The sequence below is a fragment of the Limanda limanda genome, chromosome 14 (genome assembly GCF_963576545.1).
Source record: "Limanda limanda chromosome 14, fLimLim1.1, whole genome shotgun sequence".
Classification (NCBI taxonomy): Eukaryota; Metazoa; Chordata; class Actinopteri; order Pleuronectiformes; family Pleuronectidae; genus Limanda; species Limanda limanda.
This window is the reverse complement of record NC_083649.1, coordinates 20,439,464-20,466,453: the sequence shown is the minus strand read 5'-3', so window position 1 is coordinate 20,466,453 and position 26,990 is coordinate 20,439,464. Positions and strand designations below refer to the sequence as shown.

The 26,990-nt window shown below is 41.5% G+C and overlaps 1 protein-coding gene across 3 annotated transcripts in view; it reads right to left on the bottom strand.

Annotated features, from left to right (window-relative positions):
* Positions 1 to 26,990, bottom strand: part of abr (ABR activator of RhoGEF and GTPase) — a 125,111-nt gene that overhangs the window by 65,258 nt on the left and 32,863 nt on the right. Inside the window, exons 1-4 of one of the 3 annotated variants that reach the window (XM_061086018.1) lie at positions 18,022 to 18,095; positions 13,772 to 13,953; positions 3,198 to 3,296; positions 1,201 to 1,386 (exon numbers count right to left, since the gene is read on the bottom strand). In XM_061086018.1, the coding sequence (XP_060942001.1) occupies positions 1,201 to 1,386; positions 3,198 to 3,296; positions 13,772 to 13,953; positions 18,022 to 18,076 (522 nt within the window). In that variant the 5' untranslated portion in view covers positions 18,077 to 18,095. Of the gene's footprint in view, positions 1 to 1,200; positions 1,387 to 3,197; positions 3,297 to 7,875; positions 8,086 to 13,771; positions 13,954 to 18,021; positions 18,096 to 26,990 lie in introns of those variants that run through there. The other 2 variants (XM_061086017.1, XM_061086020.1) reach the window with 2 other exon arrangements.

Sequence of the window (26,990 nt, the reverse complement as noted above, 5' to 3'; positions counted from 1 at the left end):
GCTCTTCTATTCTCTGGTCAAAAACACAGTGTGCTCGTGGCTTGAGAAAATGATTTTTGAAAAACTTTAAATTGTTTTCATGCATTTTAATTTTTTTTAAGTTGCTTCTTTCAAAGCTTCATTGTTATGAAACTATTATTATTTGACATTACCACTGTACAGTGTCTTTCAGCTGCAGTATAAGCAGCGCTGTAGAATGATCTTCGAATAACATGGTATTCATAGAATCACATCACTAAAAGCATCAGTAATCGAGACACTTGAGAGAAGAGAGAATTTGAATTGTATGTGCATAATAAACAAAACTCAATTGTATCGTTCTCCACTTCCAGGTCATCTTGTTTCAACTCCAGAGTTGAAACAAGTCCTGGAGTTGAAGAAGTTCACTACCCCAAAAAAAGAGATGCTTGTTTTTCTGTCAAATTTCAAATCCATGAAAATAAACCAGACCATTGTATTCTATTAGTGCCTTCCCATAGTGAAAAATACTACATCAATTATTTACTTCAATCATAGCGGCTACACTACTGCTCGCAAAACCAAATACATTTTAAAATGTTTACTCATGACTGCAGTGTTTTCCATTGATAATGTGTCTAGCAGTCTGCTATATTCTCATTTGTTCCGCCACAGTTTCATAATCAATCCATTTTTTTAAAAAAGACAACAGTTTTCATGATAACATCAGAGATCTCTAACTTTTTGCAAGGTCATCCTTAAAGTTGCTATCTTCCACGCAGTCACACTCATAGTTTTCAGCTGCAGTTTTGTCAGTCTCTCACATGTGTTTAAACTCTTTATTTTGTGAACCTGAGCGTGCACGTGTGTAAAAGACGTTTTTTTTTTTACTAATTTCTTTCATCTCGAATGAAAGTCTCTAACATGGCATTAGCACAGAGTGTCAAACAAACATGCTCACTGCAGTGAATGCACATGCTTTTAAAGAATGTAGTTTTCATCATCGTCTCTGCAAATCGGACACTGTAATGATATAATGGAACCTTCCTCATACACACGTCCGGTCCACAAATAGCAATGATGCTGCACACACACACAGAAACACACAGGAGTGATTCATTGACCGCAAATAGCAAGAAGCCTGAAAACTCTAACTTTAACACTCATTTGCATGTACCCTGCAAACGATGAAAAGACGAAATGACCCACACGCTGTAATTTCTGGGCTCGCGTCAGACTCACCAGCTTCTGGAACAGATGTCCCACAGTGACCTTCTCATCCCACTGCTGGATGTTGGGTAAGAGGGCGTCGTAGAACTCCTTGTGGATCTCGGAGATGTCCTGGATTTTGTAGAAGATGGTCTTTATCTGCTGGATGGTCAGCACAGGCTGCGAGGTGGTGGCTGTGGCTTTCAGAGGACGCATTGGCTGGAAAATCCCAAATAGAAGGAATGGAAAGATTCATGAAAACAACTCAGCTGAGAAATGTCTTTATCAAAGTTACTGTGGCAATTACTGTTTTCCCTACATGTACACACATTAACTTTAATATGTCATAAAGTTTATTTAAAACACAAATCTACTTTCTAAGTAGGCTGCAAGCACAATCTGTGGCTTCATTGGACCAGTGCCTGGAAAAGAAAGTTTTTATAAATTGCTATGTGTCACACAGTGATAAGTGTGTAATCTTAGTGAATCTGCAAACCTCCTCTCCCCTGGGCTGTTTCTGACCAGTACGATTGGAAGTCAACTCAGTTAATCATAGATGTGTGAGGTGGGCATGGTACAGGGGGACCATGAATTACAGTAAAAATAGAAAAGCTTTCATGTCATGGAGTCTCTGGAGCTGATGATGAGTCAGTCTCCCACTGATTGCAGGGGTTGTGAGATGGCTAATCAGACAGGCCGGCTCAATTAAAAGCCCCGATAATGGCTGCTGAGACACAGTCGACGCCTCCAGCATGTTCTATATATGATGGAAGAGAAAAAGCCCCCATAGAGACAAATGTGTTTTTCCATGTTATACAAGTGTAATATATGGCTCATTCTCAGCTCATAAAGAGGAGGACAGGATGTGTTGAACCAGTTGTAAACTTAGTCCTTTGGGGTATTTAGCCCCAGTGGTTCACTGGCCTGTTCCCACCTGACAGTAGACACCATTTCAACTGACGACCTGTGATCAGATCTCACTTCACTACATCAAAATAAACATCTACGTCATTTATGTTTTCATAGAACAAATGGGGTTATTTTTAGCCAGTCAGATTTTACAGATGGGTCTGTTTTCTATTTGTCGGTGTGTGTGTGTGTGCGCGAGAAAGAGAGAGAGAATTCCTCGGGTTTATAGTGAAACTCCAGCAGGTCAGAGATCGTCAGCTGAGTAGGAGGTCCTTCAATGAGGCCCAGGATGCATTTGTGTTCACACAGTTGTCAACCTGTAACCTTAAACTTGCCAAATCAACTATATAGACAGTATATCAAAATGCAGCACACAGCGTGAGTTGTAGACATTCTCTCAGTGTCTGGGGGAAGTGGAGAAGGACAGGAACAAACTATTGGTTGATTGTAAAATGACCTATGGTGTTGTTAGGGCTGAAACAGAGGGAACTGAAAGACAGACAGATCATTGCAGTTCTTGTATAATTAATTAACTGCCTACTAAGAAGTGCTTTTTGTGTTGCAGCAGTGCAGGTTTCTCAACTTTAACTGGTGTAAGACTAAACTATTTGAAAGTGTTTCTTAAGGTTGCAGGCTACTTGATGTCAAACTGCCTCAATGTCGGTCAAAGTGCAGCGTGTGGCTGACAGACGCAGGATGTGACATAGTGGCTCAGTATGGGGAAGCATCTTCAGCTTGTGTTTCAGGAAACTGCTGCGTCTCTGGTCCTGCTCTCAGTGTGATGGACATTTACCTGAAATGCTCTTTTGGCAGTTTAAATCGTCCTGCGCCCAGTCACACAGCAGGAGCAGCAACTACACATGCTGTTACGTGCGTGTGTGTGTGTGTGTGTGTGTGTGTGTGTGTGTGTGTGTGTGTGTGTGTGTGTGTGTGTGTGTGTGTGTGTGTGTGTGTGTGTGTGTGTGTGTGTGTGTGTGTGTGTGTGTGTGTGTGTGTGTGTGTGTGTGTGTGTGTGTGTGTGTGTGTGTGTGTGTGTGTGTGTGTGTGTGTGTGTGTGTGTGTGTGAGTGAGTGAGTGAGTGTGTGTGTGCGTGCGTGCGTGCTAGTGCGTGTGTGTCTCACCAGTAGCAGGGCCTCCAGCTGGTTAATGTAGATCTCCTCACTGGCCAGGAAACCAGACAGCACCAGTTTCTTCATTTCCAATCCTTTCTCTATGCCTCCCTGCAACATAAAACAAACCTGATTGTTATTCAAGCTGTTATACACATAATACAAACATGTTTGTTCTACTATCCCCATGGAGACAACACATGAACTGACATTATAGAGTGCTATAGTAGACATTATACATTCCCCTTGCACCGTACCCTAACCTTAACTATCACATCTAGTGTAAATGCCGGATCCCAGCCGCATTCCTACATACCCAGGGGCGTCGCAGCAGGGGAGGAAAAGCAAAGAATTGCCTGGGACCCCGAGCTGAGGAGCCCCCTGAGAACTGCCGATTACATTTGTCGCCAGCAATGACAATTTTGTGAGGACGCCCTTACATTTTATGATGAGCTACAAACCGGAGACTGCAATGACACCACAGTCTGAAACTTCTAATGAGGCCTCATGACGCGAGGTTACCACCAAAAGATTGTGTGTATGATAGTCCTGGGAGGCGTGTTTAAAGGGACTAAAGGGGGGGGGCTTGGGGACAATAAGGTTGGTTTGATGTCGGGCCCCCTTAGCTCCCTTTTGCCTGGGGCCCTCAAAGTCCCTTGAAACAATCCAGCATAACCAAAACCTGAATATTTGTATCCAGAATTAATTCATGATCAAAGCTACACTACAGAACTTTGACTCCCTGTATTTCCATATGTTTGGATGTCATCACTTCTCCTACATCACCCAGTCAGAAAGCCTTGTGCAAAGCATATTTCGTAAAAGTATGACAAGGGTAAGGCTAATTGTATACAACCAGTGAGCACTTTATTAGGGAATACCTGTTTCTTCATGCAGTTCTCCAATCAGCCTATCGTGTGGCAGCAGTGCGATGCATTAAACCTTGCATCTACAGATCAGGAGCTAATGTTCAATTCCAACATAAGAAAGAGTTTACTTCTCAAACTGCTGATCTCCTGAGGTTTTCACGGCTAACAGTGTATAATTGACTCAGAATGTTGTGAAAAACATCCAGACAAACGCCTTGTTGATAAGTGAGGTCAGAGAAGAAAGGCCAGACTTGTTTGAAAGGTTGCGGTAACTCAGTTTCATCATTTTTACAACTGTGTTGCACAAAAGAGCTTCTCAGAGTGAACAACACATCCAACTTTGAGGTGGATGGTCTACAACAGCAGAATAACCAAGGCAGGTTCCATACCTGTCAGCCAAAAGCAGAAGCTACAGTTGACACAGGCTCTCAAACCCTGGACACTTATGACACGTAGCCTGATCTGATGAATCAGATGTTCTGCTGAGTCTGAAATGGTCAGCTTTTAGTGTCAACGCCATGAATCCACTTAACCCGCCTTGTGTCAACAGTCCAGGCCGCTGGTGGTGCTTTGATAGTTTGAAGAAAGTTTTCCTGGCACACTTCAAGCTCCTTGATACCAAGCAACCATGAATGCCACAGCTTATCTGGGTTTTATTCTGACCTCACAGATTTAATGGCTACTCCCAGCAAGATAATGCAACATGTCACAAAGCAAAAGTCGTCTAAAAAAGGTCACCAGCTTTCTACCAAAAGCTTCGTAATTTTAAAGGTTAGGATGAAGACTAGATTGTCTTAATATTTGTGTATGACACACCTGGGATACAGGAGTGTTCAAAGGGACTTCAGGCAAAAGGGGGGCCCTACATCTACTTTACATATGAACAACCTCCTAGCTCCCATTTGCCTGATCGACCCAAAGTCCCTTGAAACACTCCAATTCCAATTCTGACCTGAACCCTAAAAAAGAAGTCGGGACCCATACACACGATTAAATGTCTCTTTCTGCAATATTTAAATTTAATAATCAATTTCTCACCAAAACTACATTGCAGTACAGTGAATTGAGCTCTCAAGCATGGACATGAAAATGAGTTCAGTGAACTTCACTAATCACCAGATGAGCATTTGTTAGAGGACTTTAGGGAATGTGGTAGAACAGGAGATCGCAAGTTGCTGCCGAATGACTAAATATAAATGTGGGTGTTATGATGTTCCTAATAACCTGCTTGGTGATATACAATAATTACATATAAAGACCATAGCTGCTTTCAGACATGCACTGAACTGCAGGTGTTCTCCTGACATTATCTGGAGGGGCTGTATGTGAGAGCACAAACGTTTGAATCCTATCCTGAGTTTCTAACAAGCAACGGACTAAAAACTAGAAGAAAACAAAACAACAACTAAATGACAACAAACATCTCTGGATGAAAAAGCCACACACGTAGAAAACACTGTCAATGTCACGAGAGCTTTCGGTGCTGTAAACAAAATACAATTTGCTCTCCACAGGTCAATGCTCCAGAGATTTCTAAGTTGTTGTGAACACGTCTGACTAAGAATGTACCGCTGCGTTCTCCACAAATGAAAGTCTAGACCCAATCGTATGCACAATCTCCAGAGGCTGAAAAGGATTCACACACTATCCGGGAAAAAACAGGAATCAATAGTGGTGTTAATATGCTGTGATCTAAACTAGTCGGCTCAGGTCCATTTATTTATAAAGCAAATTTGAAAAATGATTAACAACCTTGAGTCATGTGAACTCCCATTCATTCATACACTCCTCCTTTATAGAACTGCATGTTACTTAATTATAAATAAATAACCTTTCCTCAGAAAAACACCTGAACATCTGTCCAGGTAGACTTTCACTCTTCGTCTGCCTGGTGAGGTGACTCACTTCACATCTGAAGCAGAATGGCAATAAAACTGCAGAGTTATAGTCAGAGCAACATCTAAGTGTCATATGTGTACTTTAAAAGAGGCCAAAGAACAATCATGGGAGCAGAAGGGAAGATTAATTATTAACACAGAGAGATCCTCCATTGATATCAGAACACCAGCTACATCCGTTAAGACGAGGAGGGAGCCATGATCTCATCGTTTTAACCTAATCATGAGGAGACACCACCTTCTGACATGTTATAGCTCTCAAGACTGGAAGTATACTGTACTTCCAAGTATACACTATATACAGTATGTATATAGTGACTTTAGGATACCTGGAAAATAAAGCGAATGAGAAATATATCAATGTATGCCACTCTTCACATGCATTCAAATGATGCTCCATATAAAAGTTCCGTCCAGCCTGTCAACTAACAGTGACAGTTATATACAAATTAAAGGAAAAAACATTCATCTCTATGGCTAATTTCTCTTTTAAATAATATGTGGAAGGTTTTCAGTAAAGGGTGTGATTCAGTGTAATCGAGAATTTCAGCAGCTGGATTTGAGCCTTTAAGAAAAAGCTTCTCATCCTATATAAATGCTGGTGTTTCATGAAAATCATTTTCTCGTGCTATAAAAACTAGATTCACATTCTTTAAACTCTGATTAAGTACTGCTACATTATTTTTAAGCACAACAAACCAGATGCATGCCAACATCTTTAGACTTGTTAAAAATAACTGTCATTATGTTTAAGTGACATGGTGTGCCAGATAAACTCTGTGCAAGATTTACTAAGTGTTTATGGCTTGAGATATGAAGCTCTGACCTTTGACTAAACAACATTTTATTGTCTTTGGCGTATACCTCCCCCAACGGTTCCCTTATGAAACAACAAATTCACGAGAACTGGATTTGTGTTTGAAACTGAACCAAATTTGACTCGCTCACAGACATCAGTCCCCTAATCATGCCGGTTTGCTTTTAACATCAAGATCCATTTACTCTTCTCTGAGAAGTTTAGGAAAATGTTGAAAAAATATTGCAGTGTTGAAAAAAGTTCCTGGATCCCCTCCCTGATCCACACCAAAATCCAATGTGTTCTTCCCTGACCCACACCACATCCTTCTACTCTAGAAATCTGTCCAGTAGTTTTTTCCATCTGACAGACAAACCCAGACCAAAGCAGAACCTCCTTGTCGATGTTAATAAACCTGCAGGGCTCCTAGGATCTGTGTACTTGTAGGTGACGTGTTACGTTTACTTACTGACAAATATGTAACAACAAGATGAAAAAAAGGGACAGGATAGGAGGGAAGGGAAAATCAGTATTTTTTTCCAACAGCGGGAGTATTTTCCCTCTACTTTACAAAGAGCTACTGTGTGGCGAGAGGGCAGAAATACATGAGCAGTGAAAGGAGTTTTCCACAGAAACCTGCTCCTGTGTGTTCACTGTGAAGCAACTCTTTTACTACACAAACACATCTTTCTATTGTGCCCTCTGTTCTTATTCAGTGTGATAAAAGCGCAGAGAGTGCGAGTGCACTCTGCAGCCTTCTGCACTTTTGCACACACACAAACACAAATGCACAATAAGCATCCTGATATGCAGAAGTTACCGTGAGAAAGAGAAAGAAGCAGCGTGAGGGGACATGTGCTACACAGCAGCCGATTCGTCAGGCCATGCTCAGACACCCAATGGCTGTCACACACACACACACACACACACACTCACACACACACACTCTTGCAGCACAGATGGCTCATAGGAACACGTAGCAGCACATGATGCCAGCACACCAATAACTCTTTCCACTTTGCTACATTTAGTTTTCAAAGCCAGATCTCACTGTTAGACTTGTGAAAGTGTGTATCCATACGAGTGTGTGTGTGTGTGTGTGTTGTCCCTGCATCCAGATGTCTCACCTTGAACTGTCTATGTATCGGAGTGATGGGATCCAGCTCCCCATCTCCATATTCAAACACCTCCTCCTCCCCCTCCAGCACACTGTCCAAGTAGCACAGCACCTCCTCCTCCTCCATGATTTCCCCCTTTCTCTTTCTCTCCTTCTCCACCTCCTCCTCCTCCTCTCCTCTTTCAGCCCGTGAATCCCCCTCTCTTCAGGGCCTGCCCGGACACATCAGTGTTTTCCCTTCAGAGCAAGTCGTCTGGACACCGAGTGAGAGAAAGAGAGATGACCCCGCCTACACAACCCCACCCCCTTCCTCTACCGGGCTTCCTGGTGTGTGCAAGTGCGCGTGTACTCCATAAGTGTGTGTGTGTGTGTGCATGTGTGTGTGTGTGTCACTGTTCCACTCCGGTCGATGAGGTCTGCCCTCCCTCGACTGCCGCCCCTCCCCTCACAACAAATGCTCTCCAGCCACTTCCTGATGGCTGCATGGGCCGTTTCTTTTCTGTGCCTTTCTTACTTTTTTTCCCCTGGTCTGCTTCATTCTCTCTTTGTTTCTTTCCTCCACTGTCTTCACATGAAATCCACTTCCTCCTCTCTTCCTCACACCACCGACTGTTGCAGGGCTCCTTTATGTCTCCTCCTCTCGGGCCATTGTGTCTTTATTGATCTGCTGAGAGCGTTGGATGTTGAGCTGAGACCAGCTAATGTGCTGCTGGTGCGGCTGATTCTGATTACAGGTCACTTAGTTCACTGGGCTACAGCGGCTTCACGTGGGCAGAACGTGGGATTCAAGTAAATGAAATTAAATAGTGTGCACCTAGACAAGTTGTTGGATAAAGTCGATACCTCGGGATGTTTGAGATGAAGCAATACAATGACGTGTGTGTGTGTGTGTGTGTGTGCGTGCGTGCGTGCGTGTGTGCGCGCATGTCTATCTATAGTTATGAGCCAATTTTGGTTTTATACCATCATTGTGAGGACATTTTGGCCGGTACGCACTATCCAAATTGGCTTTTTGATGGATAAGACCTGGTTTTAGGGTAAGAGTTAGAATTTGGTTTAGGTTAAGGTAAGGCATAGGCATAACGTTGTGATGTTTAAGGTTAGAGTAAGGGGCTAGGGAATGCATTATGTCAATGAGTGTCCTCACAACTATAGAGAGATGCGCATGTGTGTGTGTGCGTGTTGGCAGTGTGTTTATGAATGGAACCAATTCACTCACCACAACCTCTCACCCAGCCCCTGACCCCTGAATGCTACTTCACAGGAAGTCACCCACAACTGCTCGGCAAACCATCCATTTCTTTCTTTAACTCTTTAGCTTCAGATTTTAGCTTAAAAATGTGATGCAAAAATGAGTTTTGTGACACGAGAATAGAAACGTCACAAACTTTATTGACGGTCCACAAAATGAAGACTGGTATATCATGTTGCAGATTTCTTTAGTTAAAGTAGGTCAGACCTATTTTGAAGGTCACAGACTTGGAAGTGTGGTGGGAAAATAAAATGAATAAATTTATGCTTGTGGCTTGGAGACATAGGTCCCAACCGTTATTAGTAATTAATATGTGCACGGAAAGGATCAAATTAGTAGAGGACGCAAAAAGGAGGGAAAATACATTTAGATTTACTGACAGACAGAATGTCTTTTTTTAAAGTATAAAATGAGTTTTAGTAGTCTAATTTATATCATACATATATATTTTCATGTTTTATTTTTTTGACTGGACAAACTTAACACCTTTTGAGTTTTTATGACATCTAAAGTCTACCACAGTTTCTCTCTCATGTTTGGTGGAGGATGGTGAAGTGAGGGGTATTCAGCTGCAACATGCAACGTCATCACTAGGTGTCACTAAATTCTACACACCAACTCTTACACTTGTACATATACATATGTGGTGATACATATGCATGGACCCTCTACTGTCACGGGAGGTGTGCAAGCCCAGCCGAAAAGAAAGACCGACTTAAGAAGGCGGCGAGGAGAGGACAACCTTTAAGGTCTATGAGGCCGCAGCGTCTGACATTAATTCATCACAAACTATGTCTTGCAGCATCAAACTAGCAGACACTTGGGTGGTTTAAAACATAATGCACAATCAAACTAAACATCTAAATTCTCCTGTTGTACATTTTGTTCAAAATTGGCTTATTGAAAGTGGAATGATTAAAATGTTTAGTACTTTGTTGAAAACCCTGTGAGGTCAAAACAAGATGGCATTCAATGTCATTAATATGATTAGTTTTTCCCCATATACATAAAGTTGCCTGGGAAACTGTGATACCAATTCATTATATTGTTAAGAGTAGCCTTGAGTTCCATAGATTGAAAAGATGAAGCACTTCCACCACATTTCTTTGCAGTGGTTTGTGATAATGAAAATATCAGTAGTTCTCTTGAAGGTCACTCTGTTCCTGAGGCAGAGTCTCTATCAACAAACCTTCAACTTTTCCTTTCAAATGTTGTCACATAGTTGTTCATTATGTTCCCGATGCGAAAATGTCTGGTGTGTCGTTGCCTAAACTCGCCACTAGATGGCGACCAATTCCCATTTACATGAGCTGACCTTGCATAGAGTGACTCAGTCAATGCAACAGAACAATAGGCTGAATAATTCATAAATTACCTCTATTATAAGAAGATCAATGATCGAGGCCATGGTGTATTTACAGTACTGAGATCAATCAGTGACAATAGGACAGTTTTGGAAAGAGATTAAAATAGGAGGCAAGGAGAGAGGCAACAGGCCGATTTAAACAGAGCAAGCGGAGGGTGAAGTCATAAAGAGGTTTCAGGTTTGAAAAGGTGATATGTGTGATGTTATTATTGAGGACAAAATGTGGGAATACGTATGAGAGGAGGGACATGAAATAACTAATCAGCGACAAGCAATTTTCAAACCATATCAAAATGTGATTAAAATAGAACAAACATGTGCTGGAGAGATTGCAAATGAATTGGAGATAATAAGCACATTTTTGGAGGCTGTTCAAAGCTCATGTATTATTGGGAAGGGATTCAGAGGAGAAAGGGGTGATTTTAAAAGTTCCAGTGCATACGCTTTAGGTGAAAGGGATCTATTGGCAGACATTTAATATAAAATAATCCTAGTGATGTTTTAAGTGTCATCTTTTTCTTTCCAAATTTTTTGGTTTGTTATTACTTATTATCCTGTGGGACTTTGTTAGAGCCTTTTTCACCAAAAAAAGTTTCAATGACGTCAGTGACTTGTATTCAAAAAAGAAAAGGTGATGCAAGGTATTTCTACAAAAGGTTTTTTGTAAATTGAGCACATTCCCAGAAATTGTCTCTATTTGTGTTCAGTGTGTATGAATGCCTCTCACCAAATGTCAGCTGGATCTAGTCCCCCCCGCAACCCTTAAAAGATAAAAAGGATTGATGGATGGAGGTACATTCCTCTCCATCTGTGAAAATGTAAATAACATCACTGACGCCTAAACCAGCCACTCATGACGACTGTAGTTTTCGTTCAGACTTTTTTATGCTGCATGCTAAAGTTGCCATGATGTTCCGGCCTCCTCTACCCCCCCTCCAATCCATGTGCGTAGGTCGGATCAGGTCAGGGTCAACATGACTCCCGCTGAGCGTCCCCAGGGTACAAAAGCAGCCATTCACAGTGACAGACACACAAGTGGTCACACATTCAAATCGAGTCACACAAACACCTACACGCACACAGCAGCAAGGCATGAGGCACTGCTGACCTTTGACCTAGCGATATGAAGAAGGGGGTGACTAAATGACAGAATCACAGACACTGAACCATGCATATTCAGCATTCTTATGCGTAGTACACAGTATCAGGATGTGTACAGCTTTATATACAAGTCTAATTAAAGACTTTTTAAGACCTTTTCAATACCACTTGAAAAGAAATTTAAGAGCAAAAGCTTCAAATAGACTCCAATGCTTTTATCTCTGGTTTAAGTCTAGGCTTCCAGGCACTGGCTTTAACCAGAACTTAACTTAACCAGAAACAGACTAACAAGGCAGCACATACATACAGGAGCAAAAAATTATTTTTCTTCCGCTGGCAAAGTCGTGAAATTGTCGATGTGACTTCGCTGAAAAACTGAGAATCATCCAATCCGAAGTCAAGAGAATTTCCATAGTCAAATTTAATGTTGGCTTTTTAAGGACTCCGGGCAACCAGTTTACTGTTGGTATACAAACTAATTGATGACAATGACCCAACAACTATCTAGTTCATGAAAACGTTTACATCAGCAGATGTAAATGACAGGGAAGTTTCCTAGAAATTTCCACAGAAACCATTAAGTGTTTTATAGTTCCAGCAACAGCAGGTTAATTTAAATAAACAGAAGAACAAAATATTTTGCACTTCCCTCTTGAACATGTTTCAGTTCGAAACTATGTCCTCTAGATTTACAGTAAACTGAAAACAAAGATACAAAATGCACCACAGCACTAAACTCTGATTAACTCGCATGTGAAGATACAACATTTATTCTAAGCACCACAAACCATATGATGTCCACATCTTCAGACTTTTTCAAATAAATTCCATTCCGTCCTTATTGAAATAACCTGCCAGATGAACTAAGAGCAATTCGATTTTTATGGTTTGCGATATGAAACCAGATTCTTGTAGTGTCCCTGACTCTTGACTGAACAACATCAAGAAATGCATTTCATTGTCAAAGTACACACTCAAAGGATATGTGTATTTGCTGGTGACGTGTCAAGTGTACTGCTTCAAATGTACAACAGCGAGATGTGGAGGACCGGAAGAGAATGAGTGCTCACACTGACCTTTTAGCAACACATATTTAAAGATAACAGCTTTGTGGATAAACCCCATCCTCTAACATGTTCTCCATTCACACCCAGACGGCCAGAATGCTGCTGGTGGCGTCAAACCCCATCAGGGTCAGACGTCATTTCCTGCTGCAGTGAATGCGACACCTGCAGTGTGCTGCAGGCAGTCCGGCTATTGTGGCTAATTGTTAACAATTAACACAGTCAAGATCTAGTAACTAACTTCAGGGAGAAAACACAGAGCAGAAGACTGTCATCACAGAGACGTCATAGCCATCATCAGACTGGAGTCAAAGTCATCCCTGGTGAAGCTCCTGCTGCTTTTAACAATGACAAACATGGCTGATGATACGATAAATGGAACTATTACATTTCTAGCACAATGTTAGTTTGAATTTTAACATTTTAATTGTGTTCAAGATATTCTGTGCTTTACTTTCTGACGACTCTTGAAAGCAATCATCAAGTAGAGTTGCAGTTGACATTTGCATTGCCACGGAAAAATAATGTATCATTATCCAAAAAATCTCCTTGTCAAACCACATTTAAATTCACTAGATGTAGGCGATTAGTTGAATCTGCACCAAATTACACACACTCGTAAATTTCAATCCCCTAAATATCATTCTCTGACAAATCCCTGAATATTTTTAAAATGTCAAAAGAAAATGAATGCAGACGAAAACATAACCTTCTTGTTAGAGGTAATTAGGTGACACAATTGTACATATATATTATTTCATACGACAATAAAGTCAATTCAAATCCGTATTTTCTCTCTAATTAGGGGAATACATGTAACACCTCAGGGAATATTTTAGGATTCATGCACAAAACCACAAGTATATTCCTTCAGAGCGTTCAGCATCTTCACAGCCTCTGCTGACGAAACGAGCCTGGAGTGGTGCTGCACATGTGAGCAGTGTGTAATCACAAACTGGAACATCTATACAGCCAATGATTTATGTCTCATGTCCCCTCTCGCCCCCATCTGTCTCATTATTCCATGGTCGTGTGAAGGGTTGAGGTTGAAACATGGCGCGATGCCACCGATTTGAACCTTCATCTGTGTGTGTGTGCGTGTGTGATGTGCATTTGTTCTTACCCCAGGCAACAGGCCCTCTGGCGGTGTGGGGGAGACCGCTTCTCCATCGGGACCTTGGGGCACACACAGCTGGGGCGACATGGTGGGCGACTCGTCTATATAGGGCAGCGTCTCCGAGCCATCCTGAGACTTTCCGTCCTCGGCCCCGTCCCCCTCGTAGCCATCTGTGTTGTAGTTAAAATCTGGAGGATAGAGAAAGAGGGGGAGAGAAATAAAGAGAGCAAAAGATTAGCATTTCACCACAGAGAAAAAGACCATCAATCCAGTATTCACTCAATTCCCCTTCTCAAACATTCAACTCGTTACCCACAGCTTATTTTGTTAACTGTATAGAGATTAGATTTAACTAAGAGGGACAGAGTTGGTTCATAGTTTAATGACTAACCCTGGTAGATGCTGCTGTGAAGCTCAATGGCAGCAACAAGCTGAAAATATGTCAATAACCTGCCTGAACTGACCTCAGGGCTCTGCTGCCACTCAAAGACCCTGAGGATGCTACAAAGCAGTGAACTCTTCATGTCACTTGCTTAATTTAACTTTAATTTTGTTTGTGTGCCATCACAATCTTGAACAATTTTTAACATTAGGCTTGGTGTGAGTGTCGAGGTTAAAATTCATGTCCTGTGACAACTCTGGCTGTTTGAAACTGAATAACAGTGACAGCTGCAGTGGAGGGGAACAACACTTTGCACTGACTATGAAAGCAGGCCGCTGACCACATCAGCAGAATAACTCGAATGCATAGCGACATAAACAAAAACCATGCGATATATTTAAAATTCATCCAAGGGAAATCCCTTGTTAAACCAGGAAATAATCAGAATGAGGAAGACATAAGAACATGTGAAAATATAAAATGTAATAAAATAGGCAATACAATTGAAATATTAATTACAAATACAGGGAATATGTAGATAATATGCACCTTTCAGTAGAGACAGAAATAGCATGAGAAGAGAAGCATAACAATTTAATGAGTGCAGTGGCACAGGATGATTACAAAAGGATGTATACTGGATTTCTGCATAAGTATAAGGTGAAATTGATACATATGCATATATAGACTATTAGCAGGTATGGTGTACAATACAATATGACATATAAAAATGGTATGTCTATATAAGGGATAATCCATATCTTGCCCTATGATCTAAAATATAATTGTATGAGCATTTAGCTCTTTTACAGCGATGCCCTCAGAGAGAGATGCATGAAATTTGAAATATATATTAAATATAGGTGAATTTCACAATAAGAGGTATATAATATAACTGATATGCTTTATATAGAAAGAAATTCAAGTAATGTGCAGAGGACACTAATTTATTTAAGCAAGTAAAATGTGCAAACACAGAAAACAAAGATGTTCCCTAACAGTACACTAAAGTTTTCTTTAACCTAAACTGATAGATCTGTGGTTCATCCATCAGATACAATACCATAAATCCCATTGTGAACTGGGAATAAGGGAAGTGAATGGAAAACGCTTGTTTAACTATGGGTAACTATTACAAAAAGCCATAGAGCAGTGGGCTGGTGTGAAAGCAGAAGCGGGTGTCTGACAGAATCACGTGGAAGGTTCACAGGTTTGACTGTGTCGGCATTTAACCCGACCCGAGCTCGAACCACACCTGTCGGTCAATTCACCATCTCACGGTACATGTGCTGGAGAGCGTGCACGTGTGTGAGAACAATGTACAAATCAAAGGGGAAACTAATTGAAAAATCGAAACAGGGGTCAATCCCCACTGGGACGTCACACACCATTAAGCTAATGTTGATGGGTGCCGAAAGTTGTCGACACACCACCGTCTGCCACCTACTGACACGCACCATAACCCACAGTCATTGGAACACCCATCTGTCAATCAAAAAAAACAACAACAAACCCTCCATCTGTTAGTTGCATGTGAGTTTGCATGTGGACCGAGGGGAGTCACGGCTGCCATATGGTCTATTTGTAGCTGTTGGGCAAATAGCTGACAAATGGTGCATTTGGGTCATAGCTGACTTAGGAAAGCGTTCATGAAAAACCCTGACAGTGTGATCAAGCTGTGTGAGATGACACGAGGAGAACATGAAGGTGAAGAGGGGGCGAGGTACAGTCAACTGTCCAAATTCAATTGTGCCGAGATCACGCCAGAGAAGATTTGTTCACGGTAGAATTGTGCATCGGCAGGACGCTCACATCGCAGCTCCAAACAAAGGTCACAGTCTGATTCTGAGTGTAATATGGCGGCAGTCGTATTTGGGATATTTTGGCTTAATTTCTAGTAGTGACATTAAATACACAAAGTGTTCCTGTAGAAGCTTCGTACTTTCACTCGTCTTTAGTCTCAGGATTCATCAGCTGTCAAAGCACAAGCTATTAATACACAACCAATCGTTTAAGATGTTTAAGGTCTGATTTGTCAACTATTTCAAAAAGAACCCACCAGGATTACACACCCTGTCAAGCAAATGCTCATAGCTTATTAAAGTGATGTTTAAACACCCTCCTGAATCAAAATTACATTTACTACATGCACTACCCTGACTGGATTACACCAACCTTGGCAGTGAGTCATAAAATGCACCATGCAGATTCTCAGACTAGGATGACGTAAAGGCCATATTTAAATACTCTGCTCACTTCTTGGTTTCAACAACAACATGCCTCTGCAGCATTTTAGTCATCACGGGTCAAACACCAGTAATACAACCCATCCTACTCCTCTGTACAGTGCTAGAAAACACTCAGTGTGTTTACAGCTGTATGGAGACACACAGCAGTGCACTACTGTAGTTATGAAAACAGTTGCATGGCAGCAACCATCACATATAAGAGAAGTACAATTAGAAGGAGGAAACTAAATAATGCAGGTCCACTTGCTTTTTCTGTCGATGCCAAACGAGATGGATGTGCAGAGTGTGAAATCAAAAGGTGGCTATCAAACATTTAGGCTATGAAAGTCAAACAAGTGAAGCCAAAGCGTCTTGATCGCCACCTAGTGACTGCCTGTAGAATAGGCCGTAAACCCGGACTCCACCTGTGCGTGGACGGGACATTGGTCAAAATAAAAAATGTTCTAAAAGATGGTTTCTGTCATTTAAGGAATTCCTATTTACCCGGATATGAGTTTATTTTTGCAGTAAGTTTTAATTCCTTATTTGATGTTGTAAAAACTGAGACTGCGATTGATCATGCAAGTGTATAGACAGACCTTCGCTAACATGACATTACTATTGTGCAGACTCTGGATTCAAATCAAATGGCGTCACACTTTGCATATACGTCTAGGGCTTGTGAACAGTTCTACCACAATCAGATCGCTCCACCCAAAGACCTGAAAAGAGATTTGATCCATGAGCCCTAATGAAATTACTGGTGTAGAAAATATCTAATCACATTAAGAGGTACTTGCTATCTTCATATGTCCCAGCACTGTTATTCTACTCTCCTTTTACAATTAAGTCAATGGGTCAATGAACTAAAATGAATAGGTTTTTTATTTTCAAAAAAATTGTTTCTGTAGAGGCTTTCACAGACAATGGTACATACAAAATTATGAAGCAGCACCTCTGATATCCCAAATATCAAATCTCCCTCAGTTGTATTGCTGCTGAGCTGCTCCTGCTGTTGTTGTTGTTGTTGTTGTTGTTCCCGTTTGAAACCCCTTCTCAGTGCTCACATGTTCATGAGCCAATGACACAGGAGTCTGCACGTGCACATGTTTCTCTGCACGCTGACAGGCTCAAATGTAGGCTGCCTCAGTCAGCTAATGCACCCTGACAATCCCCATGTGTGACAAGCAGGAAAATCAATGCTGCACTGACGGAGGGGGATTTTGTTTTTTTTTAGTGGAGAGGATTCATTAGCCCGGACCTGTTATTACTGACAGCAGCACACTGACAGCAACACACACACACGCACACGATAGATTCTGTGAGTGCAAAAAGCAAGAAGCCTGACAATTCTAACTTCAACACTCATTTACATGTACCCTGCAAACGATGAAGAGACAAAATGACCCACATGCTGTAATTTCTGGGTTAAATCAAGGACAGTCTCAACATGACAATTAGGCAGCAGACAATGTCAAGTTAAAGGACTGACATGCTGCAGAGGAAGATCATATTAAGAAATCAATACAACATCGGTCAGGCACATCACCGCACTGTAGTGAACCTGTACAATCTGTGTGAGCCGCACACACACAGACACACACTCACACCGGCAGCCCAGAGAAACACAGGACGAGACAACTCACCTTTTCTGGTGAGGAGCGAGCGAATGACACACGTAGCCTCAAAGAAGAAAGCCATGACGTGTGTTGTGTGACAGCAACACCTACAATGGCAGCTTTCCCATGTCTCCGAGCCTGCCGGGCACCGTGTCACAACTAAAGTCCAACGAGTTCAATTCTCATTGAGCCAGATTCAACATTGGAACAAATGCAAAGCTTGTGATATGAAAATGAGGGAGACCGTTTTGGGCCAGTCCACTTTGATTACATTCAAATAAATCTTTCAGATAAGCATTGACAACCACATACACGCAACAAAAGCTGAACTGTATGGAAGCTATAGATTTTTGTGAGGCAGCCATTTGTTTCTCTGTGCATTGAATCACCTCTTCCCAGCTGGCCAATAAAGGCTATGGTTTATGGGTCATGAAGTCATAAAATCAATAGTATGGGATTGTTATGTAATGTACAACAAGGAACTAAATCAAACAAGAGGGGAACTAGGACAGGAGCAGGAAGACATACAGCTGTAACCAAATACAAAGTTAACCATTATGAAATAAATGGCTGCCTTGTCAGTCACTGTTGGGACTCACAAATAGCAATTAGCGAAATATAAATATGCAAACATTTTCTTCTCGGACCACTAAAGGGTAAAAACGTGGGTAAGCATGGATGGTCATTCCTGTACCATAGATGAACTGGGAGGAAGATAAAACCACATCCACAATGTTCATATCTTGCATGTGCTGGTCCACAAACAGCTTTAAAAGGGTTATGGCTCATAACACAAGCCATATCACTTGTTTTCCTTTGTGTTGTTAGGACAGTGATTCTAACAGCTACTAACTAAAGTCATTTTTTGTAGAGATATTAGTTTTCTTTAATAATTGTCCATTAAACATGAACTGATTCTCATTCAAGTCACAAAAAACACAACGTACTTGAGCTGATAACACGCATACAATTGCAAATTCAGTGCTTTTTAAAAAAGAGGGTGAACTGGGTCAAACCTCTGCGTAGCTGCACATTCAAACTGTACGATGTAGAGACCATTCGTCCTTTACTGTTGTATGATGCTTTCATGTTGTGATAAATTTCCCTTATTACACCACGCTCAGTGCTCCATGTTCTCCCTTAACAATTCAACCAGCGGACCAGAAGAGACATCCTTCCAGTAGTGTCTGCAAACTTCAAGTGTGTAGTGATTCTTACTTGTGTCTGGTAAATGAACAGAGATGTCACCCAACTCAAATTATTCCATTCGGCTTTTAGTTAGTTCAATCTTGAACCTCCCTGTACAACAGTGTGGAGTCATCTTAGTCGCCACTCTTGATCAATCTGAAATCATCTTTTATAAGTCAAAGCAGTTCTAACACAATTAATCAATCAAGTCAAAATCAAATCTAATCTAACGGTTTGAATTTTCCTCTAACTCAAGATACAACACACAGCAGTCTGTGTATTTGAGGTATTTAATGTTCCTCTCTTTCTCTCTAGACTTTAATGTGCTATACATAATGCTTAGGTAAATCAGTGCAGCCCATGAGGGAACACAAACCCTCTAACTGTGTCACTTACACCACAGATGCATGCTTTACACAATTACTCAAATGCTCTGGTGTGTGTTGATGGGGTTAGCTCAGTGAGACTCGAGTTAATGAGGAATGGCTTGCACCGGAAATCTACCCACACACACACACATCCACACACACAAACACACAAACACACACAGAGAGAGCACTCTAATCTGCAGTAGTGGAATTGCTCCTTCCAGCGGCCGCATGATTCTGCTTGACAGTTTGAAAAAACTCAGTTTGAGTGAAGAAAGCTAACTCAGCAGTTTCAGAGCAGCTACTTTGACATGTGGTGGAAGAAGATTTATTACAATTGGACAGAAACTGTAATGGACTAAATCAGGGGAAAGAATAAAGACGCAAAATTCAGCAAATATTTTAATGCCAGTGATGACATTACTGAAGGTCTGCATTTTTAAATAAAAAGATGAATGGTACAATTGACCCATGTTGTCACGCTTTACTGGGACACTTAATATTTTTGGTAACACCAGTTACATGATGCTGTGAAAAAGACTCTTTCTGGTTTAAGAATAGCTAAAAGGGTTATTCTGAGAGTGGAAATCACTGACAGCAATGAATTCATCCCAGTGAGTCCAGAAGGTCTCCAGAGAATCACTGCTTTGCAAATAAATACTAAATATTGTTGCACAAGCAACCAGTTACATTTGCAGTCCTGTCCCAGCAGCCCTGCAACCACGCCATACCATCACCCGACCAGCGAGCTCAGCCCAGTGTCAAATCACATCACCTTCACGGTTAACATCCCCTGACAGACAGCTCGCAATCCACCTGTCGCTCTCAATAACCAGCCCTCGTGTTCCCATAGCGAGGACGAAGGCTGCCATGACAACCTGCCAGGTTGATGCAAATGCTTCCTGTTTGCCAATAAGCTTTTATAGTTGTGTCAGTCAATGGTGTTCCTGTATGGTTTATACCAGACGACAAGAGAAACTTTTAAAAGAGAGGAGTCATAAACAAGTTGAGGGCCGCACAGGGAGATGATCCCCCCTGCTACCCACCCCCCCACACTAAACAATAAACCTCTGCAGGGAGACTGTCTGGCTCACACTCAGTATGAACCTGGCACAAAAGATTAAACCCATCATTCTGAAAATAGAAGCAAAATACAGAATGTGTATTATGAGCGACATTTCAGCTCTTTGTGTTGTTTCTCCACCATTCTACCACATCTTTCATCCAAATTGCTGCTGCACAACTTTTCATAGAGGAAAACACCTTCAATGAATACAGGTCCAACTAGATATCAAAAATTCAAATTGTCCATCTGTCTTTGCATCTGTGTGTCTATATGAAGGTTCCTCTCTCTTGAATGTGACATATCAGGTAAGTCTGGAGGGAATTTCTTTAAATTTGGCACTAACATTTACTTAATCTCAAGGTTACTATGACATCATGTCCATCCCATAATATAAGCAAGACTGCCTGTCCATTTAGACTCAGGAGTTGAACTGGGATATCGTGGCCTCACAAAGCACATTTTTGGCCATGACTCAAGAATTCACAAGCTAATAATGACACAAAGAAGTACAAAGATTACAATATGTGACATCATAATGTTCAGCAAAAACACTTGACTGTCCATTTTTCAAAGCCATGAATCAAAGACAGACGGGGAAATGATGGGCATATTTCGAACAAATTCAAGAATTGGCAGATACTTCCATGAAGCAATAACAATCCTAGTAAAGTCTGTAACAGTTTTTACCTCTTGTGGAGTTAAATGGTAACATTTTTTGAATCTCTATGATATGACTGAGGAATGTTGACATTTAAAGAATGAGTGACAGTTTTTAACATGCTTCCTTCTATGCTCCTGAGAAGGCAAAAGGGAAAAAGAAAACCTATAACTATATAAACTCACACCCACACCGAGGAACTGATTGTCAGTTCCACTCCCCAGCGACATCATCACACGCACAGACTCCTGCTTATTGCGGCTCGGTCTGCAGCTTCAGTTGAAACAAGGCCAGAGTCAAAAATGGGCGGTTCTGTAACCTCATCTGTATGCGCAGAAATAATACTTTTATTTATTTATTTATTTTAATCTTCCATTTTACGAGCGGGGCGCAGCTGTGTGACTGAGCGGAGATAAGCGCTGTATGGGCAGTGAGGTTTTGGGTGAGTGGGATGATAGAAACCTGCCACGGCTTATATCAAAAAGCCAACATGTCTATTGCACTGCTTGGGAAAGACACAAACTGCCATCACACTTACACACAAAAACTGCAGAATGGACACACAACTGTGTTAAATAAAAGCATACACACATACAAAACCAACTGTGTTGAAAGAAACAGCAGTTTATGTTGACTGCTTACCATTCTGCTATATGGGAACATGAAGAATATGTGGGTATCTACATGAAGCAGTCTGTTACACAGCTTCTGTACTGTACTGCATATGAGATAACTCATTTTCTCATTGCCTGAATCAACAATAATATATAATGTAGTGGCAGAGACAGCAGTAAATGAGTATTCCTTGTGGATGTGTACAAAGCAGTGCAGCAAGAGCAGAATGTGTTAGTGAGTGTGAGACTGTACTGTAAATGTGTGTGGGTGTGTGTCTGTCTGTGGTGTAACATCTTGACTTCTTAAATGATGAATTAGAACTGATGCAAACGTGTGCATCATCTGTCAATGAACTTATTTTTTCAATTTTCATTCATCATGTTATTGATTTCTTATTTTTGGTAAATAGTTCAGCAGTGAGCCGTGGAAAAAAAATCAAGAAAATCCACACTGGAATCACAAAGCAGAGATCCAGTGATTTGAGACTCTGACTTGAACGCAGATTGTTAAACTGTTTCGCTGCTTCCTCACTCTGAAATGACCATAACACAGGCTACACTTAATCTTTTATTATAACCAGTTCATATAGTACAATAGTCTGCATGTGAGCAAAACGCAGAAACAAAAGACGATGAATAGGCATCTGTGGACAAAAAAACAAAAACAGCCTCAGATACTCATACTGCCATCTTCCCAACTCTCTACCGGGTCCACAGGAGGTTGGACTGGTTGAGCAAAATATAGTCGGGGGAGGCAAAGTGGCTGCTGCAGTGTAAAAATCCAATCAGTGAGTTAGTGCTGCCTTGCTCAGCAATTTTTGTAGGAAGGAGAGGGATTACATCATGGCCTGCAGCCAGAGAACACTGACTCTGTATAAAGGACATGGCTGCAGTGACTGAGCAGCACACACACACAATACACACACAACACACACCCTTTTGATTTTATTTTAGCAAGGACACTTGGCACAATACATTTCCATTAGCCCCTTACCCTGACCTTAACCATCACAGCTAAATGCCTAATCCTTACCCTAACCTAAACCTAATTCAAACCCTAAATGCAAGTCTTAATCCTCAAACAGCCCCTTGAAAGTGCAGAAAGTGAGGATTGGAAAAATATCCTCACCCCATAAGGCCCTAGATTAAAGCTCACAAAAAGGTACACACACACACACACACACACACTAACACACACATTTACATTACTGTGTTTATGAGCCAGGGTTGTGTGTGTGTAGGTGTGTGTGTGTGTGTGTGTGTGTGTGTGTGTGTTCCGGCTGGTTGAAAACATATTGCTCTGCCTCCTTGGTGCTGCTCTCAGAAGAGGTAAAGCAGCTCAACCATTACAGATCGAATTCTCTCAGGAGCAAATAAAAGACAGAGAGAGAAAAAAGCAAAACAAGAAGAGAGTTCTCCCTCTTGTAGTTCCTCTGCTACTACACCTCCTGGCCCTGTGGAGCAATGACTCTGTGACAGTACGTCAGTGACTTGACAGATGTGTGGTCATTGTTGTGTGTGTGTGTGTATGTGTGTGTGTGTATATTGATGGTGTGCATATATATATGAAAGCTCTTACACTCCCCTGTCCTGTCCTCATCAATCAGGTGGTGACACTGGGGAAATTAAAACCCTTTATAAGGTTTTACAGTTCCCATCATCAACATAAAGTTCTTCAGCAGCACGACACAAGACTCTGAATACACAACCAGCAGAATAGCATCACTGAAAACCAATTGCATTCCACATTATGCAGATTCTGCAAATAAAGCTGTAAAATTAAGACGGGAGTTTTGGTGAGAATATGAATTTTAATCTCTGAGGACAGAAAATAAACCTGTGAAGGAGGTTGTTGCACCCGATTTGTTGCTTCATTAGCTTTTAATGGATTCTTCATCTTCTTCTAGGAACCAGAATCATCAGGTGCTCACATAGAGGTCTTTCTATTCATAGAACTACTAAAACCACCCAGAAAACAAACCTGTTGGCTGACAAACAAACAGCCACTGGCCACAGAGGCAGATGTAGAGTGACAGACTGTGTTCTCGACATCACGCCGCTTCTCCCCCGGGAGCAATCTGAGCTGCGATCAGCCCAGCTAGGAAAGTGATCGACATACAGACGCAGCTTTTCCCATATGTAGGATCTACTTGGTGGCCTGCCCAGGTATTTCTCTCTTTTTTAAATTGACCAGGTTTTGGCCAAATGTCTGTCTTTATAAGTCTATAAGTAAATAAGTGCACTGCAGTAACTAAAGGCCAATTTATGCTTGTACGTCTTTTCTAAAACGGACAGATAAGACCGCCCTATCCGTCATGGAACGCCCTCGGAGAGCGCCTCGGAGAGCTTTTCGTACACCTCTGATTTTTTCTAACTGTCCATCTTTATTTCGGAGACCCAACGGACAGACCTTGGCTGTGATTGGTCCGCGAACAACATCATTTCCCTACGACGTCATTTCCGGACCTCAAACTTCCTGCTTGACAATAAACCCAAACACAACTACGATTCTACGATGAATGTGACGTGTGTGTTAAGCCAGCGGAGTTGTCCGGCTGACGGTGGCTCGTTAGAGCACTGACGGCATGTGTGCACGGTCACATACGGTTATAACGAGCTTTCAAAACAGCGCTAGCGGGCTAGGCTAGCGGGCTAGCCACCATGCTAACTGCGGTGGTAACAGTGCAAAAACCCGCCGTCACGACTTTAATTCCACTACTATCATGACACTGTTTCTATAATACCGCCAGGCTAGAAGCAAACACTGGGCAGTAGTTAGTGCCGGGAGTCCCTGCTGACTGTGTGTGGAAGCTGGGAGGGGAGCTAGCTGGGATGGGAGCTAGCTAGCTCCGTCTAGCTTCAAGCTACACGGAGCTTTAAGCTGTGGAATTAGCAACAAAGTTCGGAAACAAGACCGGGGAACCCGCTGCGCTAAGAAACGAAAACATCAGCATTTTGACCCGCTGGGTGTCACTTTATTTAGTTCTGTTAGCACATCTGTCGCTGCCCCACCAACCACAAGCAGTGTTGGGAAGGATACTTTCAAAACGTATTCCGTTACAGAATACAGAATACATGCCCAAAAATGTAACCTGTAACGTATTCCATTACATTAACTAATCTAAGTAACGTATTTTGAATACTTGGAATACTTCCGGTTTGTAATGCAAGTGTATGATTGCGGCGTTGTTATAGTCAGTGGAGCAGCAGCAGTTTAAACTCTCTCTCCGCCGATGCGGCGGGCCAGCTGGATGTCCGGCTCCCATCCAGCCTCGCGCCGTGCAGCGATCGTTTCGGCGTCGAGTCTATTTTTTTTTGCGCTTGATGCGAGCGTATCGCTCCAGGAAACACACTGAAAAATGATTTTAAACGATATTGATGACATTTTATATGATATAAATGATAAAGTATGCATCCCATCGTTTGTATTCCCCTTCTGTTGTCCTGGAGTTTTAATTTTACCAATTTTACCGATCACATTATTAAATGCCCCCCTCTGCCCATCCACTACAGACACACAAGCAGTCATAAAGATAAGAGATAAATGTATCTATTTAATTTGTAACTGTAACGGAATACAGTTACTCATAATTTGTATTCTAAATACGTAACGCCGTTACATGTATTCCGTTACTCCCCAACACTGACCACAAGTAATGCATCTACTATCTTTCACACACACTTCCTCAAACAATAGGCGATACAAGACACTTGGAATATGCCGCCACATGTGCACGCCGAGACAGATCGGGCAGATGTTCGGAGAGCGAAGTCTCACCTGCACAATGACAGATTCCAATCCAGCCTGTCATTCGAGCATTAAATTGGAATTTTGTTTGAGGAAGCTCAGCAACACTTCAGTGATGACGGAGGTATCGGTGAAGCATTTCGTTAGCATATGTTTACTCCACAATGGATGTGTCATACAGCCTTAAACAAAGAATAGTTGAGGGTTGTTTTCAAGAAGACTCGTCTCCAGCCCGCCTCAGTTTACTCATAAGAGATGCAGAGTGTATTTTAATAATATATCAGCTGTTAAAGTCAGATGGCTTTACTCACTGAAGAGCTTATATGCTTCACTGTTAACACAACAAGCTGTTATCGTGCATGACTAAGAAAAGTATTAAGCGAATTGACTAATACTAATCAAATCAAAATAACTGTCCGCCTCATATGACTTGATCTGTATAAGGTGGGAAATTCTGTGTCCCTCGAACCCCAAGGGTGAGGAAAAACTACCTGGAAAAATCCCTTTTAGCAGGAACAAAATACAACGTAGAAACCTCAGCGAGAGTTACAAGTGAGGCATTCCACTCCCATGAAGGACAGAAGTACATCAATTTAAAATAACAATTTATTAATCAACCTTAATAACAAAATACAGTGTCTAAGACAAATGGCAAAGTGTATCAACATTAAAAGCATGTATACTTACTACTAATTAATTGATAAGCAACTTGTTAAGGATGTTAAATGCATTTACAAAAAACAAAAATAAATATATCTAAACTAAAACTACCTTCACTGGACCTTAACTCACAAAACACTGCTATCAAACCTTGCAAACAATCACAAACAAGCCGAGTGGGAAATGAAAAAGCAATGAAATGACACATAATGAGGTTCTCCAACATGAAAGGAGAAAAGGGAATGATAGCAACACACACTGGACACGTTTGCCAGGAAACACACAGTCCTTTAAAGCCATCACCAGCCCTAGATTTGTTGTTGCCTGTAATGAGGACCTGTGCTCTGAAAGACCTCACTTGAAAACCCTCTCCATCTGCAGCAAGCCAGCAACTGCCAACTGCTTGGTCAAAAGATCTACACGTTACAAACACATACTGAAGTTGTAACCACTGTTGTACAGAGGCTGAGAGCTTTTAGAGCTTAATGCTCTAAAAATAACAACATGAATTTCACATGAGAGCAGGATGTTGCAGGTAGCAACAGCAGTAAATACAGGAGGTTAGTGGGTCTATGTGAGGACGCTGTAGAGTGGAGAGTTGTGAATGAGATATGGTCAAATTCTACACAGTCTGATAACTAACACAACATCAGGTTGATCGTAATGTCCCGTGTGGGTAAACAATACAAGTTCT